The sequence below is a fragment of the Muscardinus avellanarius genome (genome assembly GCF_963383645.1).
Source record: "Muscardinus avellanarius genome assembly, chromosome: 6".
In the NCBI taxonomy this organism is placed as follows: domain Eukaryota; kingdom Metazoa; phylum Chordata; class Mammalia; order Rodentia; family Gliridae; genus Muscardinus; species Muscardinus avellanarius.
Genome location: NC_137791.1, coordinates 50,362,669 through 50,376,039, shown reverse-complemented (window position 1 = coordinate 50,376,039; position 13,371 = coordinate 50,362,669). Strand labels below are relative to the sequence as shown.

The 13,371-nt window shown below is 38.1% G+C and overlaps 1 protein-coding gene across 1 annotated transcript in view; it reads left to right on the top strand.

The window, feature by feature from the left end:
• BANK1 (B cell scaffold protein with ankyrin repeats 1) overlaps nt 1-13,371 on the top strand; it is a gene marked incomplete at both ends in the record, with an annotated part of 320,108 nt that overhangs the window by 292,476 nt on the left and 14,261 nt on the right. The window contains one exon of the mRNA XM_080697739.1: nt 4,969-5,037. Within this exon, the coding sequence (XP_080553865.1) occupies nt 4,969-5,037 (69 nt within the window). The remainder of the gene's footprint in view (nt 1-4,968; nt 5,038-13,371) is intronic.

The window sequence follows — 13,371 nt, the reverse complement described above, 5'->3', positions numbered from 1 at the left end:
GACTTTGACTCAAAGTTAAGTGTACCAAAATGATAGGACATCATGGGAACTGTGACTGTGTCTCATGGACCTTTGTACCCTCGGGACATAGCATAGCTCTTGGCTATGTAGTCAGCAACCTCTTGATGGGTTTTAAGAAAGTAATAAGCACACTGCTATCCCTTCACAGTATCATTTTCTGAAAGCTCAGAACACAACACAGACATGTATATTTCATTTTGTCTCAAGTCTCTAGTACAAGAATAGTCAGCCAGGTGTGGCAGCGCATGCTTGTAATCCCGGAATTTGGGAGGCTGAGACAGGAAGATTGCAGTTACTACTTAGTGAGACCCTTTGCAACTCAGTGAGACCCTGTTTCAAAATAAAAAATAGGGCTGGGGGTGTAGCTCAGAGGTAGAATGCCCCTGGGTTCCATACCCAGTACCGCAAGAAAAAAAAAAAAAAGAATAGCAATCAGTGATAGGTGTACAGCTCTAAACAACATTACATTTTTTTCACCTCTAATGGGCATGGGACAGCAAGGTTTAGGCTTTCTAATTCACATCTTCATGGATGCTGTTGACTATTACACAGACTTTTCATCCCCTTAGCCACTTATAAAATAATTCAAAATCAACCTTATTAAATTTTCTAAGGGTTGCTCCAAAAGAGCCCTTTCTCTTGCAAAAAGCCATAAATGAGGTTGACATGAAGAATGTTCTTGCAGGAGCCGCCTGGAAAGACAAATAGTGCAAGTGAATTTGTTATATTTCACCTTCTTCTCCTCCTCTGCTTTTCTGCTCCTTCGTCTTTGCTTAACATTTTGAATATTTAATACTATGTTAATTTTTTCCATTCAATGTCATTTCTATCCTAGACAAAATTTTGCAGAAATCATTCTACCAATGTTTAAAATAAATGACAGTGTATTGGGGACATTTGTATTGCTTAGAGTTATTTTAAACATCAAAACTTGTTTTTCTCTCTCTATGGACTTTTTTATGTTTAAAGGTAGTGACAAGAACAAATAGTGCATTGATGTTTCTTCTCAATTTCCAATTTTAGGTAGCAAGAGAAAAATAAAATTTCACAGGGCAGAGTGACATCAAAGTTGACATATGACATAATTGCTTTGATGGCATTCTCAGAACAATGAAGAGATAAAATGGAGATGAAAGAAAATCCTGCAAGAACGCAAACACACAAGGCAGGATGATCTCAGTATGTTACTCAAAGCTATTCGTATGTGATTTAACTTTCCAGTTTTTCTATTAGTCTAAACCCTCAAATTACAAATAATATCTTCCTCAAAACATATGGTATTCTACGTAAGTACATAGTCACCTAAGAATTTATCCAGCACTACTGAACCTGGAATGACTAGGGAAATAAGAATTCATCTTAGAATGCAAGCTGAGTGAGACTTTTAAGATCATCATAGTGAAGCCCTAACTTTATTGGCAAGATATAAAGGCCAGGAGGAGAAATGGTTTTCTCATGTCATAAATGTTGCTAATGTAAAGACAAGACTATACCAGCTGTGCCAAGTTGGTTACCATTCTGGTCTAGAATTTTTTCAATTGCTATATGTTGAAAAAAGAATCTCATTTAACACATCACAAATCTTGCTTTACAAAAATTCACACACACAAATATACATATATGTACAGAGTTCACTTATATATAAATTTGAGTGACCCACAATCCAATATTTAATTCTCACTCTACCTCTATTTTATATTTACATTTTTTTTGTGGTACTGGGGGTGGAACCCTTCTACCTCCAGGCTACAGTCCCATACCTATTTTATATTTTATTTCGAAACAGGGTCTCTTAAGCCAGTGAAGCTGGCTCCGAACCTGGACGATCCTCCTGTCTCCGCCTCCCAAGCACGGGGATTACAAGCGTGCGCCACCATGCCTGGCTATATTTACTTCTTATAAAGGTTATATGGGAAGTTTAACATGGTATATATAAATATAAAATATATAAAGCTTTCTAGGACAAATGTTTTGTTGTCAGATGTGATTAAAAATGTTTCGGTTAATACGGACATTAGTAAAAAGAAAGATTAACAAAATGTGAAAATTTTACCTATTTATTATTTTCCTACGACTAATGGAATATGCCTCCTCTATATGCATGTTCGTGTCAGTAATAATTTTGGTGGGCTATCTCTTCCTTCAGAAAACAAGGTAAAACTGGTCTTTTCCCAAGGTTATCTCATATTTACAAAGGGCTTGTAACCTTTGTAGATAGGAGAAGACAATGTGTTTGGCAAAAGTCATTGACGACTGGGTTTTTGTAAAAGGACTCATTAGAAGGTGAGATAAAGGGAACACAGAGAAATGTGTGCAGCTGAAGGAGAATTGCGAGGGAATTCCAAGGCAGGCCAGGCAGGTAGAGAGGACGTCTGCACCGCTGGATGTGACTTGCTGCACATCCTGCTGTTCCAGAGTTCTGTAACTAGCATTTTCATAACTACCCGCTCACAGCATCCCACTTTCCCATCCCAGCCCTCAGCTGTTCCAAGGATAAAACCGACTGAAATCTCAACGATAAATAACTACACTGCATTTAACTTCTTTTATGAAGTTTTATTTGTATATTGTATTCATACCTCTTAATGGGATACAAGATGGTGGAGACAGACATGCACACGTCACCCGTTTAGCCCTTACCCAGTTCTTACCCCATCGCCCCCTCCCTCCTCATGTTTGGCTTAGTGCATGCATTTAACTTCTTAATTTAGTAACTGAAAGGTTGCATCTATTTGTTTAGCATTTACTGCATTTTACTCAGTTTGAGCATCTGTTGTAAACAGAACATATTACAATAAAATACAGGATATAAAGTGATTTATAGCAAATTAACACCAAAAAAGCTGAAACATAATAATTCTATTTCCAAGTACTCTGTAGCTTTAAACCTCAGCAGAATTCTTAAAACTTACCAACTAATGTACCTATTAGCTGAAAAATTTATTGTTTGAATATATCTTGGATTCGAGTCATTTCCCATATTAAAATACCAGATTTTCTACACTGAAACAATTTTTTATACTTAGTCTTAGTTTTACCTTAACAATACTGGCAAAAAAGGCACAAAGAGTCTGAACATTATTAATATTTCAAGAGTATTGCATTTTTCAAGACTTTTAGAACTAGCCAATGGAAAAAAAATCAAGTACCACTTCAGACAAATCTTCTAATAAGCTAAGTATACTCACATACCATACACACCTCAGTATACTTTTATTTTAGGAAAAAATATAAGCCACAAACCCAGAACTGGAAAAAAGAAAACTGATTTTAAACTGGAAATGATATATATATATATATATTTTTTTTTCTTCATTTTAAAGTATAATTTGCCTCTCCTGAAGACAGTAGAGAGGAATAAATACCCTTCTTCTCTATGATACTTGGCAAGTTATATGCCTAATAAATAATTGCTAATTTGATTTGATTTGAGGTGGTGTTTTTTAAAATTCAAAATATGTCTTCTGGATGCGGCTCCATCCCAGATGTGATTTTGATCATAGACTCATTTAAAGATTATTAAAACCAAGGCAAAGATCCATGCCTGGGATGCTTCTCACAGTCAGAATGGTCAAGCACCGTCCTGCTGGACACTCTCACGCCCACGCGTCTGGGTTCCAGTATGCCAGGAAATGCTGTGGAGCTGCTAAAAGGAATGAGAGGATCGGCAGTGTTCTACATGCTCTGGGGCTCCTTTTAGTCCTCTTTCCTTTATGCTAGTAAAGACTGAACCCAGGACCATTCTACCTCTGAGCTCCTCCACCAGCCCTTTTTATTATTTATTTATTTATTTATTTATTTTTGTTTTGTTTTGGAAACAGGGTCTTGCTAGGTTGATGCTAATCTTGATAAGTAACTGAGGCTGGCCTTGGACCTACAGTCCTCCTATCTCAGCTTCCTGAGTACTAGGATTACAGGTATGTGCCACCACGTCTGGCATTCTCTTACCTTTAAGAGGGAAGACTTACAGAATTGAAGAACCAGGAGTGCCGTACGGAAACAAGGCACAGATTGAAGTTCAAGGCTTAAAGGTCTAAATCACTTCTCTGCTAACAACAGCCCTGGGATCATTGCAAAATTACTTAGCCCTTTTACAAGCTCGTTACTTCCACCACCACCCCCATCTATAAACAGATGAGGTTGGACTAAGTCCCCCAGGCCTCTTCCAGTTCCCAAACCCTATAATTCAGACTGCCAGTAAAAAATAAATGTAACTCTGGGATGCTCATTTTTCCAAAGTAAAGTTATAAAGAGTCTGGACTTTTTCATTAGCAAATGCCAGAAGCTATATGGAACTTCGTGGGTGCTCAATAAATATTAAACAATCAATTTTATCTTTCATCTGCAAAATGGAGTGAGTAATGCTGACTTGTCTCCCAGAATTTCACGTGAAAAATAATAAATGAGAACAAAGCACTCTTCGGATAATGAAGCAATTTGAATAAGCTGCTTTAATAGGTCTGAGGTCTGGGTAGACGATGCAAGAATAAAGTGCCTTTTTTATTATTACATCTGCAAAATACAACAGTCTTTTCATTTGTTTAAGAGGAAACAGTCATTCTTATCCTTGCTTATCACCAAAAAAGTGAGCTTAAGTAATTCCTATGCAAGTGGAATTTTTTATGTGATTTTAACATTTATCACTTTTAACAAAAACGCAGCTTTTATCTTTACCTGATGCCAAAATGGAATCATATCTTGATTTTTCTGGTTTAATGAGCATTATCCTACTCTGCCCAAAGAAAATGCTTTCTGAAATGACTGATAAACTGCACAAATGAGAAAATTACAAATCTAATAATCCTCCTACTCAAAAGGAACACAATTCAGAAACTATTACTAAGGAAAATGATATACTGCATTCTAGCTTCCTGGAGACGTTCCGCAGTATGTTTGCTATGTTAAGTGTTTACGGCCAGTGAATAATATGTTCTATGTTTTTTACAGTGTTCCAACAAAAGGCAGCCAGAAGACAATCTGATGGTGACAAGCTCCATGGTCCTCCCAAGAAACCAGGTACCGACACATACTTTAGTCTACTCAATAATCTTTAAAGTAAGATTTAAGGAATTCTTGCGAACACTGAAGAAATCCTTCTAGGACAGAAAGAAGTAAATGAGTGTTTGTTTGATTAATTTCACTCTGAAGTTAATGTCTTACTCAAATATAATTTTGCCATAATAAAATCAATGGGAGAAAATTATTTTAATTAACAAAGGCAGGAAATGACCTTGTCATACTGCCTATGGTGATGGTGATGTCATTGGTGTTTCCAGGAAGGTCAAGTGAGAATATTCCAAAGCGTGTACCAGAGGCTGAATTGTCGTAGACCTTCAGAGGCTGGGAGGGGCAGGGGACGGATTCCCCAAAGCACAGGCTTTCTGTGCTCTGTTCTGAATGCCAAGTAGGGACTGTTCCCTTCCCCCAGGATTCTCTTGCCTCTGGCACTTGATCCAACATATTCTGAGCAATTATTAGTCATGTATTTAAGGGCTGGAAACTGTAGCCGCAGAAACATCTCACCCAGGTGGAATGTTTTCTGCCTTTAGTTTCTCTGACACAGTTTTGAAGAGAGAGACTCTAGCAGCTTATTGATCAGGATTTTTTTCCTGGCAATCAGGACTGATGTAGTGCTCGAATATGAAAGATGTCAAAGGTAGCAGAGGCCAGCGATGATGTTAGCTGGCCTCTTTGGTAATCCCTGACCAGGTACAGACCCACCTTTGAAATAGCTTTAGTCCTAAATCATATTGCTTTGACATTCGTACTGGGATACTGTGGAGAGAGACCTTAAAGTAAAACTGAGAAATTAATTCGCAGCAGCCGATAAACACTCCCATAGTCACTCTCCTTTCATGCCACTGTGGAGATGGCCAGTTATAGATTTCACCAACTTCTAATATGTTCTGAACTATTAAATACAGAACCTCCCTCGACCTGCTCCCAGAGCCCCATGAGTGACCCTTCAAAGGTGTGTCCTTAAGTACAGGTTCTCCACCCATGACTTCAAGTGACATTTCCCATAGCAACCAGGTTGTACTTAGATCTTTCTTGTAATTAAGTGCACAGTGTTTAAATGCAAGGCGGGAGGAAGCTGAACTTCTGTTCTCTCTGGAACAACTTGAATAGACTGCTTGCAAATTTACATGTATAAAACTCTTCTTTGGCAACTTTCCATTTTTAGCAATTTCATATTTTGGAGGGGGAGAGATAACTCTTCAAAATCAACTATTATCTTCCTACCCTGCCTTTAGCTCTCTCAAGAAATAAGTGCAAAACTCCATGTGAGATCTTTGTACAATTAGGATCAGAGAAATTCCTGAAGAATTAAAGTAGATAAGATTATTCCTATCTGGACTCCCCCACGCATTTCACAGAGCTTTGTAAAGAATGAAGAGAAAAGATACTTTGAGGTTTGGGGGAGAAAATGTCCCTAAAGCATTTTTCTTATAAATTATTCAAGTGTCACATTTTAATTAGATTCTGTAGAATTAAGAGGAAGTGGGAAGAGGGCACAGGAGATGAAGAGGGGTGACAAGTATCAAGTGCAAAAAAGAGATCCTTGGAACGTTTGATCAGAACAATTAGCCTTCTGAGTGCCCCGCTGAGCAACGTAAGGAAGGGCTGCTGGTATCCAGTAAGCCTGAAAAACCCCATTAATACTCTATCACAAAGCCTGGCATGGTGGCACAGGCTTGCAATCCCAGTATTTGGGAGGCTGGGATAGTAGGATCAATCTCAAGTTCACAGCCAGCCTCAGTAACTTAGTGAGATCCTATTTCAAACTAAAAAGTAAAATAGGGCTGGGATGTAGCTCAGAGGTAGAATGCTCCTGGGTTCAATCCTCAGCACACACACACACACACACACACACACACACACACACACACACACACAAATACTCCACTGCAGGTATAGATAAACAATACCCAGGTGAGAAGAGAATACTGAAAGAAAACAAGGTCTTAATTTTACATTATTTTATTGGTTCCACATCTTTTCATATCCCATTGCCAAATTTTCTTCATCAAATTTAACTAGGTTTTGAGAACACTTTAGAGATGAGGACACTGAAAACTTCAACCATATTTTAATCTGACATATTTTTCTTTATAGATTCTTAAATCTAACTTATTGGTAATCATTATGATTAGTCACCTTATAACAGTTTTCATTAGATTCCTTTAATCTTGGGCATCAGGAATATACCAGAATGGAAAAGACTATTATTTTATTTGCAAGAACCAAACAAACATCAAACCTTAGGAAATGTTTAAAAAATCCTCTCTAATGACTACAATCTGCATGTAAATTAGCATCTATCATGAAGAAAAACAAAATATAAGTAGAAATAATTAGAAATGTCATGAGATAAAAGAATTAAGAACCTAAATACCTTACTCCTTCTCACTGTATTTCTTTAAACCCTTTCAGATATTTATGATCACCCAGTCCATGGAATAGAGTAGATCAAAACTGCTTCTTCCTGGATAATACTCTGCAGTACTCTGGAGGTTTCATGGTGAATAGCAAAAGCTACAGATCCTTTACCAGAAGCTTTTAAGAAATGTTTATCAGAGTTGAGACTTTCCAAAAGTTCTCTTTCAAAATGTTATTTAATTCACCTATTGTATACTGGAAGGAAAAGGGATAATGAGGGCCAGACATTTTCCCACTGTAAGTACAAGCATCTCAGATGCCTCAAGTTCAAGCTAGCCAAGAGCTTGCCAGGAAGTTACCTTATTGCTAAGCCAAGGAATTTTCCTCAGGAACAGAAAGGAAAAAAAATTAATTGGCACCATTTCTGTGGAAACTCAACAGAATTTTTCAGCTCAGTTCTTACATCTTGAAAAAATGTAAGGAAAAGTGCTAAGGACTGCAGATCACAGATAAAATTTTCCACCAAAATACAGTTTTAAAATCAGTTTTCCCAAGTTGGTTTTGAAATTAGAAAATGCCAGAGAGTGCTGTCGGAGATGAAATATGCTGTCAGTGCACCTCCACTCCCCTTCCCAATACTGTACTTTCCAGGGCCATAGAAGGTGCATGCTTCAGTGTCACAAAGCAGAGGACTGGATTCTCTCAGTGTGTCAAGAGGTGACCAGGGTTTTGAAATTTGAGTTATATTAACCAAGCTCAAGAGGACTGTTTTATAACCCCACTTCCAAGCTATTAAACGTGTAATAAGTGAGGATTCCTTCCCAGTGACTAGAATGCTTGCATTCATTTGACCTTAGCGAAATAATAAAGTTTGTGTAAAATACAAATAGTAACAGAAGGCTGCTAGGTGAACACGATTAAGTTCAAGGAGAACTTGAGAAACATAAGGGCTGCTTCTTCATGGACATGGAAGTACTTGGCTTCTCTCCCCTACCTCGCAAGATCACACGATAGTCTAGGGCTGAGATTGTTCACGCTTCCTTCTGAATTGTGTAAAGGGTCCATTTCAATCCAAGACAAGATCAGCCCCTTACTAACATAGTCAGTCTTACAGGAGGTAGGATGCATAGCAACTGATGAAGACCAAGCATTCAGAGTGAGCTGCCTCCCCGTGGCCGTGCATCATGTGCGTGGCCCCCTCAGCCCCGCAGTAGGATTTTGCACCTCATCATAGGTGCTGCTGTCAGGCTCAGGGGCGGGCTACTTCTTTGAGGATGAGGGCAAATGGACAGGAAGTACACATCCACCCTAACAAACCGCCTAGTCCACTCGCCCTACACTCCAGGAGCACCAGAATTCTTAGTAGAGCTCTTAAAACTTGGTTGCCTCAGCCCTACCTTTAACACAGAATAAAAGTAGTTGAGTGAAATGTGTGTTCAGTAGTATTCTCAAAACCAACGTTCAAAAACCCAAACCCCACTGAAAGAAACTATGTTTCCAAGGGCTAAGTTATGGTCAATTTTGGCTTTGAATTATATTTTAAAAATAATTTAATTTTTTTAGCCGGGCGTGGTGGTGCACCCTTGTAACCCCAGCGCTTGGGAGGCTGAGACAGGAGGATCGCGCAGGTTCAAAGCCAGCCTCATCTGGCTTAAGAGACCCTGTTTCCAAATAAAATATAAAATGGGTCTGGGAGTGTAGCCTGGAGGTAGAAGGCCCCTGGGTTCCATCCTCAGTACTACCAAAATAATAATAATAATAATAATAATAATAATAATAATATAATAATAATAATAATTTAATTTTTTCTACTGCTTAAGAACCTGTCTCATGTAAAAATTCAAATTTCTCCCCCAACTGACTTTTGCCATCATTCTTTTCATGTTTTTATTATTATTATTATTATTATTGTTATTAGTATTGTTATTACTGTGTAGATGAGTGTGTTACTAGGAATTGAATAGTAGGGGGCATTCTACATCTGAGCTATATTTCAACCTTCCTTTTCCCTTTGTTTTTTGTAATAGTGAGGATGGAACCCAGGAGCATTCTACCTCTGAGCTACACCCCCAGCCCTATTTTTTATTTTTGTTTCGAAACAGGGTCTCACTGAGTTGCAAAGGGCCTCACTAAGCAGCTGAGGCTGTCTGTGAACCACGATCCTCCTGTTCTCCTATGTCTCAGCCTCCCAAATCCAAATGCTGGGATTACAAGCATACCCACCACACCCTGGATTTTTTTTTTTTTTTTTTTTTTTTTTTTTTTTAGTTAATGTCTTGCTCAGTTGCTGAGGCTGGCCTCGAAATTGCAACCCTCCTGCCTCAGCTTCCCAAGAACTGCAATTGCAGGTATGTGGCACTGCTCCCAGCCTCTATGTTGTTTTCTTATCATTGAGATACATTTTCAAAATTATATCTAAAGGGGGGGAAAGAGCATATCAAGAGTCATGTTTTCAAGACAAAAAATTAAACAGAATATTTATTCGTGATAATGAAGACTTTTCTAAAGTGGCTAATGCCGCACACAGTTCCTGCCCACCAATCCTGCTCTGCAGTCTGCTAGGCCAGTGTGGCTGGTGGTTCTGAGGGCGGTGCATGCCCACGGGAAAGATGGAGTCAGGAAACATTTTTCATGTGTCCTCTAAGTGCTCAGTCCTGCAGCAGTTTGAAAAATGTTAAATAATAAAATTGTCTATAAGAAGGAGACCTGGGGAAACGTGAAGGTATTACTCTTATGTGGCAAAGAGAGAGAACTGATCTCAGAGGTACTTTCATCAGGCTGTTTTTGCCAGTGCTGGATATATTAAATAGAAAAAAGGGAAAATTGTCAAAATGTGGTCATTTGTACTCCATAAAAGAATAATGGCCTAAGCTCCCTTTTCCAGTATAACTTAGATTTCCATTTGTCATATTGCTTGCAAAAGTTTTTTTGGCTCTTTTATATTTTTGGTTAAAGTCATACCTGGAAAAATTTGTGTAATAGCTGAGTTCTTGCCTAAAATGGTGATGTATTAACAACCCGGAGTGTGGCTTCTCTCAAAAAAGAAGGCAAAGCATATGAAAGATATAATTCTTAATAATAGGGAAAACAGAAATTGAAAATAGACTTGCCAGAATCTGAAATTAACTCTAGTAAGGCTGAAAAATAGTGACTGGGACAAAAAAAAAAAAAAAAAAAGGAAATCAGTAGTCTACCCCTACTGCCTATGAAATAAAGCAGTCCTGTGTCCCTAAAAGAGAACAGAAGATTCTCTACCCTCCCTCACCCACTGACTGTGACCACCTCTTCACTACACACATGCTGACTTTTCGAAGTGTTCCGCCCCCATCTCTGGGGTTTCTATACACCACACTTTGACAGTCCAGAAACCCCCAAGTAAAGCTCCGTGATGGAGGGGTGGTATAATGGAGCAGAGTTCTGTTAACAACTTATGCAGGGACTTAAGTACAGAGTGCCTAGAAATCCCATGTGGCAAAGCAGTGCTATACTATATCCAAACCTGTTAAACTCTGGGATCTTGAGTTGTAAACTGCCCCCTATCAAAGTCCCAAGATGGACAATAAAATTTGACCTAAACACAAGAAATAGATCCAAAGGACAAAAAAAAAAAAAAATGTCTTGCTAGACCAAGATTTTTATAGAGGTGTTCTCGTTCATAAAAGGATTCAAGAAAACACAAGAAAACAAAGAAGTAACATAAGAACTTCAAAAAATACTCCAGAATATGAGAATTACACTTCTGTTAATTATTTACTTACTAAGTCAGTTTACCAGATATTTTTCCCCAAAGCATCAAAATCTCAGCATGGAAATAATGAGAAACACACACACACACACACACACACACACACACACACACACACACACACACACACAAAGTTTCAATTCATTTTTAACTATTTAAATCTGAAGCTTTTTATAAGAATTTTAATTTTCAGATGCAGAATAAGATAATGTATAAGGACAGCAGTCATGACCATAGCTGTGTATCAGTTAAAACATCCTCACAGAACGACATTTATTGAAGACAAATGGCATTGTGCTAAGCAATGATGGCCCATTAAAAACTCACAGCTATCTTATGAGGTAGATTGTTCCTTTATAAAGATGTATTGGTTACCTGTAACCAAGGTTACAGAGGTAATAAGTGTTAGAGGCGAAATTTGAACCCAATTTGTTTTACGCTGAACCCATGTTTATAGTCACCTATTTTATTGTCCTTCTAGGTGACCATACAACAGCTATCTCAACAACTTCAGTCGTGGCCCAAGCCTGGGACACCATGTTACACACTAGCATTTCTCTAACCCTTGCAACAACTCAGAATGAAAGCCATTATTTATCTTCACCTTATAGGCAAATAGTCTACAAGGTTAAAAGAAAAATATGTAACGACCTTAGTTAATGAAAAAGACATGTCATTATTATTCTAATATTTATGCTTAAAATTCAAACAAAATAAGAAAGAATAATTTCTCAGTAAGATGAGGAATAAATGACTAGCTTACTAGTTCCGCAAAAAAAAAAAAAAAATACAGAGGTGTTAACAATACTTCTTTCTGAAGAGTTTAATAGTGAGTAATAACCATTTCCATTTTTAGTTCTGGCCAGTGTGTGTATGGGGAGGGGGACTTGCATCTTAACCTAAAACTAAAATGAAATAGCAAAGAATATATGTAGCCCTCAAGATAATAAGATATGGAGGCTTTCCTTGGAATTTACAAAAAACTATAATCCACACATCTCCTAATCTCCTAACCTGTTCTGTAACTCTTAGTTTATTTACCTTCCAATTCTCTAAGTTGCTGGGGCTAGCCACAAACCTGTGATCCTATCCCAGTCTCCCAAGTACTGGGGTTACAAGCTTTTACCACCCAGTCCAGCTGCGCATTTTATTTAAATTAGTCTCTCCTTAAAAGGAAAAGTAGCAAAAGTGTCTAGATCATCTTTTCTTGAAACTTGTCATGCCTAATAGTAATTTATCAAAACAAAATACTTTAATGACATTAGCATAAAAAAGCAAAAGCAGATGGATGTAATATTAGTTTATTTTTAAACAGCTTACATTGAAGACTTGATATCTGATATTTTTGTCACTTTTAACTTTTTTTTTTCTGTTCCCTCTGTACCGTGGTTTTTCTAAACATGTCACTCCTAAAAAAAAGAAAGAAAGAAAAAGTCACCTTATTTGTATTTCAGTAGCAAGAAATTGAAATAGGAAGAGATCATTAAAATGCCTGTTATTAAAACAATCCAGTAGTTTGGGAACTCAGCTAATAAATCTGTATGTTAAGCAAAATTGAAATTGGTTTGATCTGGGGGGGAAATTCCTGAAATAACTTTGCAAAAGCAGACTATTGAGCTGCATGGGGTCATTGAGATAAAAATGGATTCATGCTTGGGCCACATGACTGAGGGGGGCCATCATGAAGGCTGAGCTGTGGAGGGATGCTGCTAAATCCCTGCACGGTGACACGGAGCATGCCCTGTGAACTGCACTTCTCAAATGGGATCAGAAAGCAAGACCTCAACTGCTATTGGTGCTCTTCGCTGCTGACGCACTGCACCCTCCGGTCCACTCCTGCTTCTCCAGTTCCCCTGGGAGTTCAGGCTCTGTCATCTCTGAAAGAAGATGTAGCCTGAGAATCTGGTGATATCTGGTTAGTTCTAGGGATATGGACTTCTAAAGGGAAAAGACAGCCAGGCGTGGTGGCGCACGCTTGTAATCCCGTAATTCGGGACTCTAAGACGAAAGATAGTGGTTCGCGGACAGCCTCAGCTACTTAGTGAGGCCTTCTGCAACTCAGTGAGACCTGGTTTCAAAATAAAGAATAAAAAATAGGGCAGAGGGTGTAACTCGGAGGTCAAATGCCCCTGGATTCCACCCACAGTCCCACATAAAAATATAAAAAATTTAAAAATTAAAAATAAAGGAAAAAGACATGGAAACAGGAATTGAAATGATTGGGC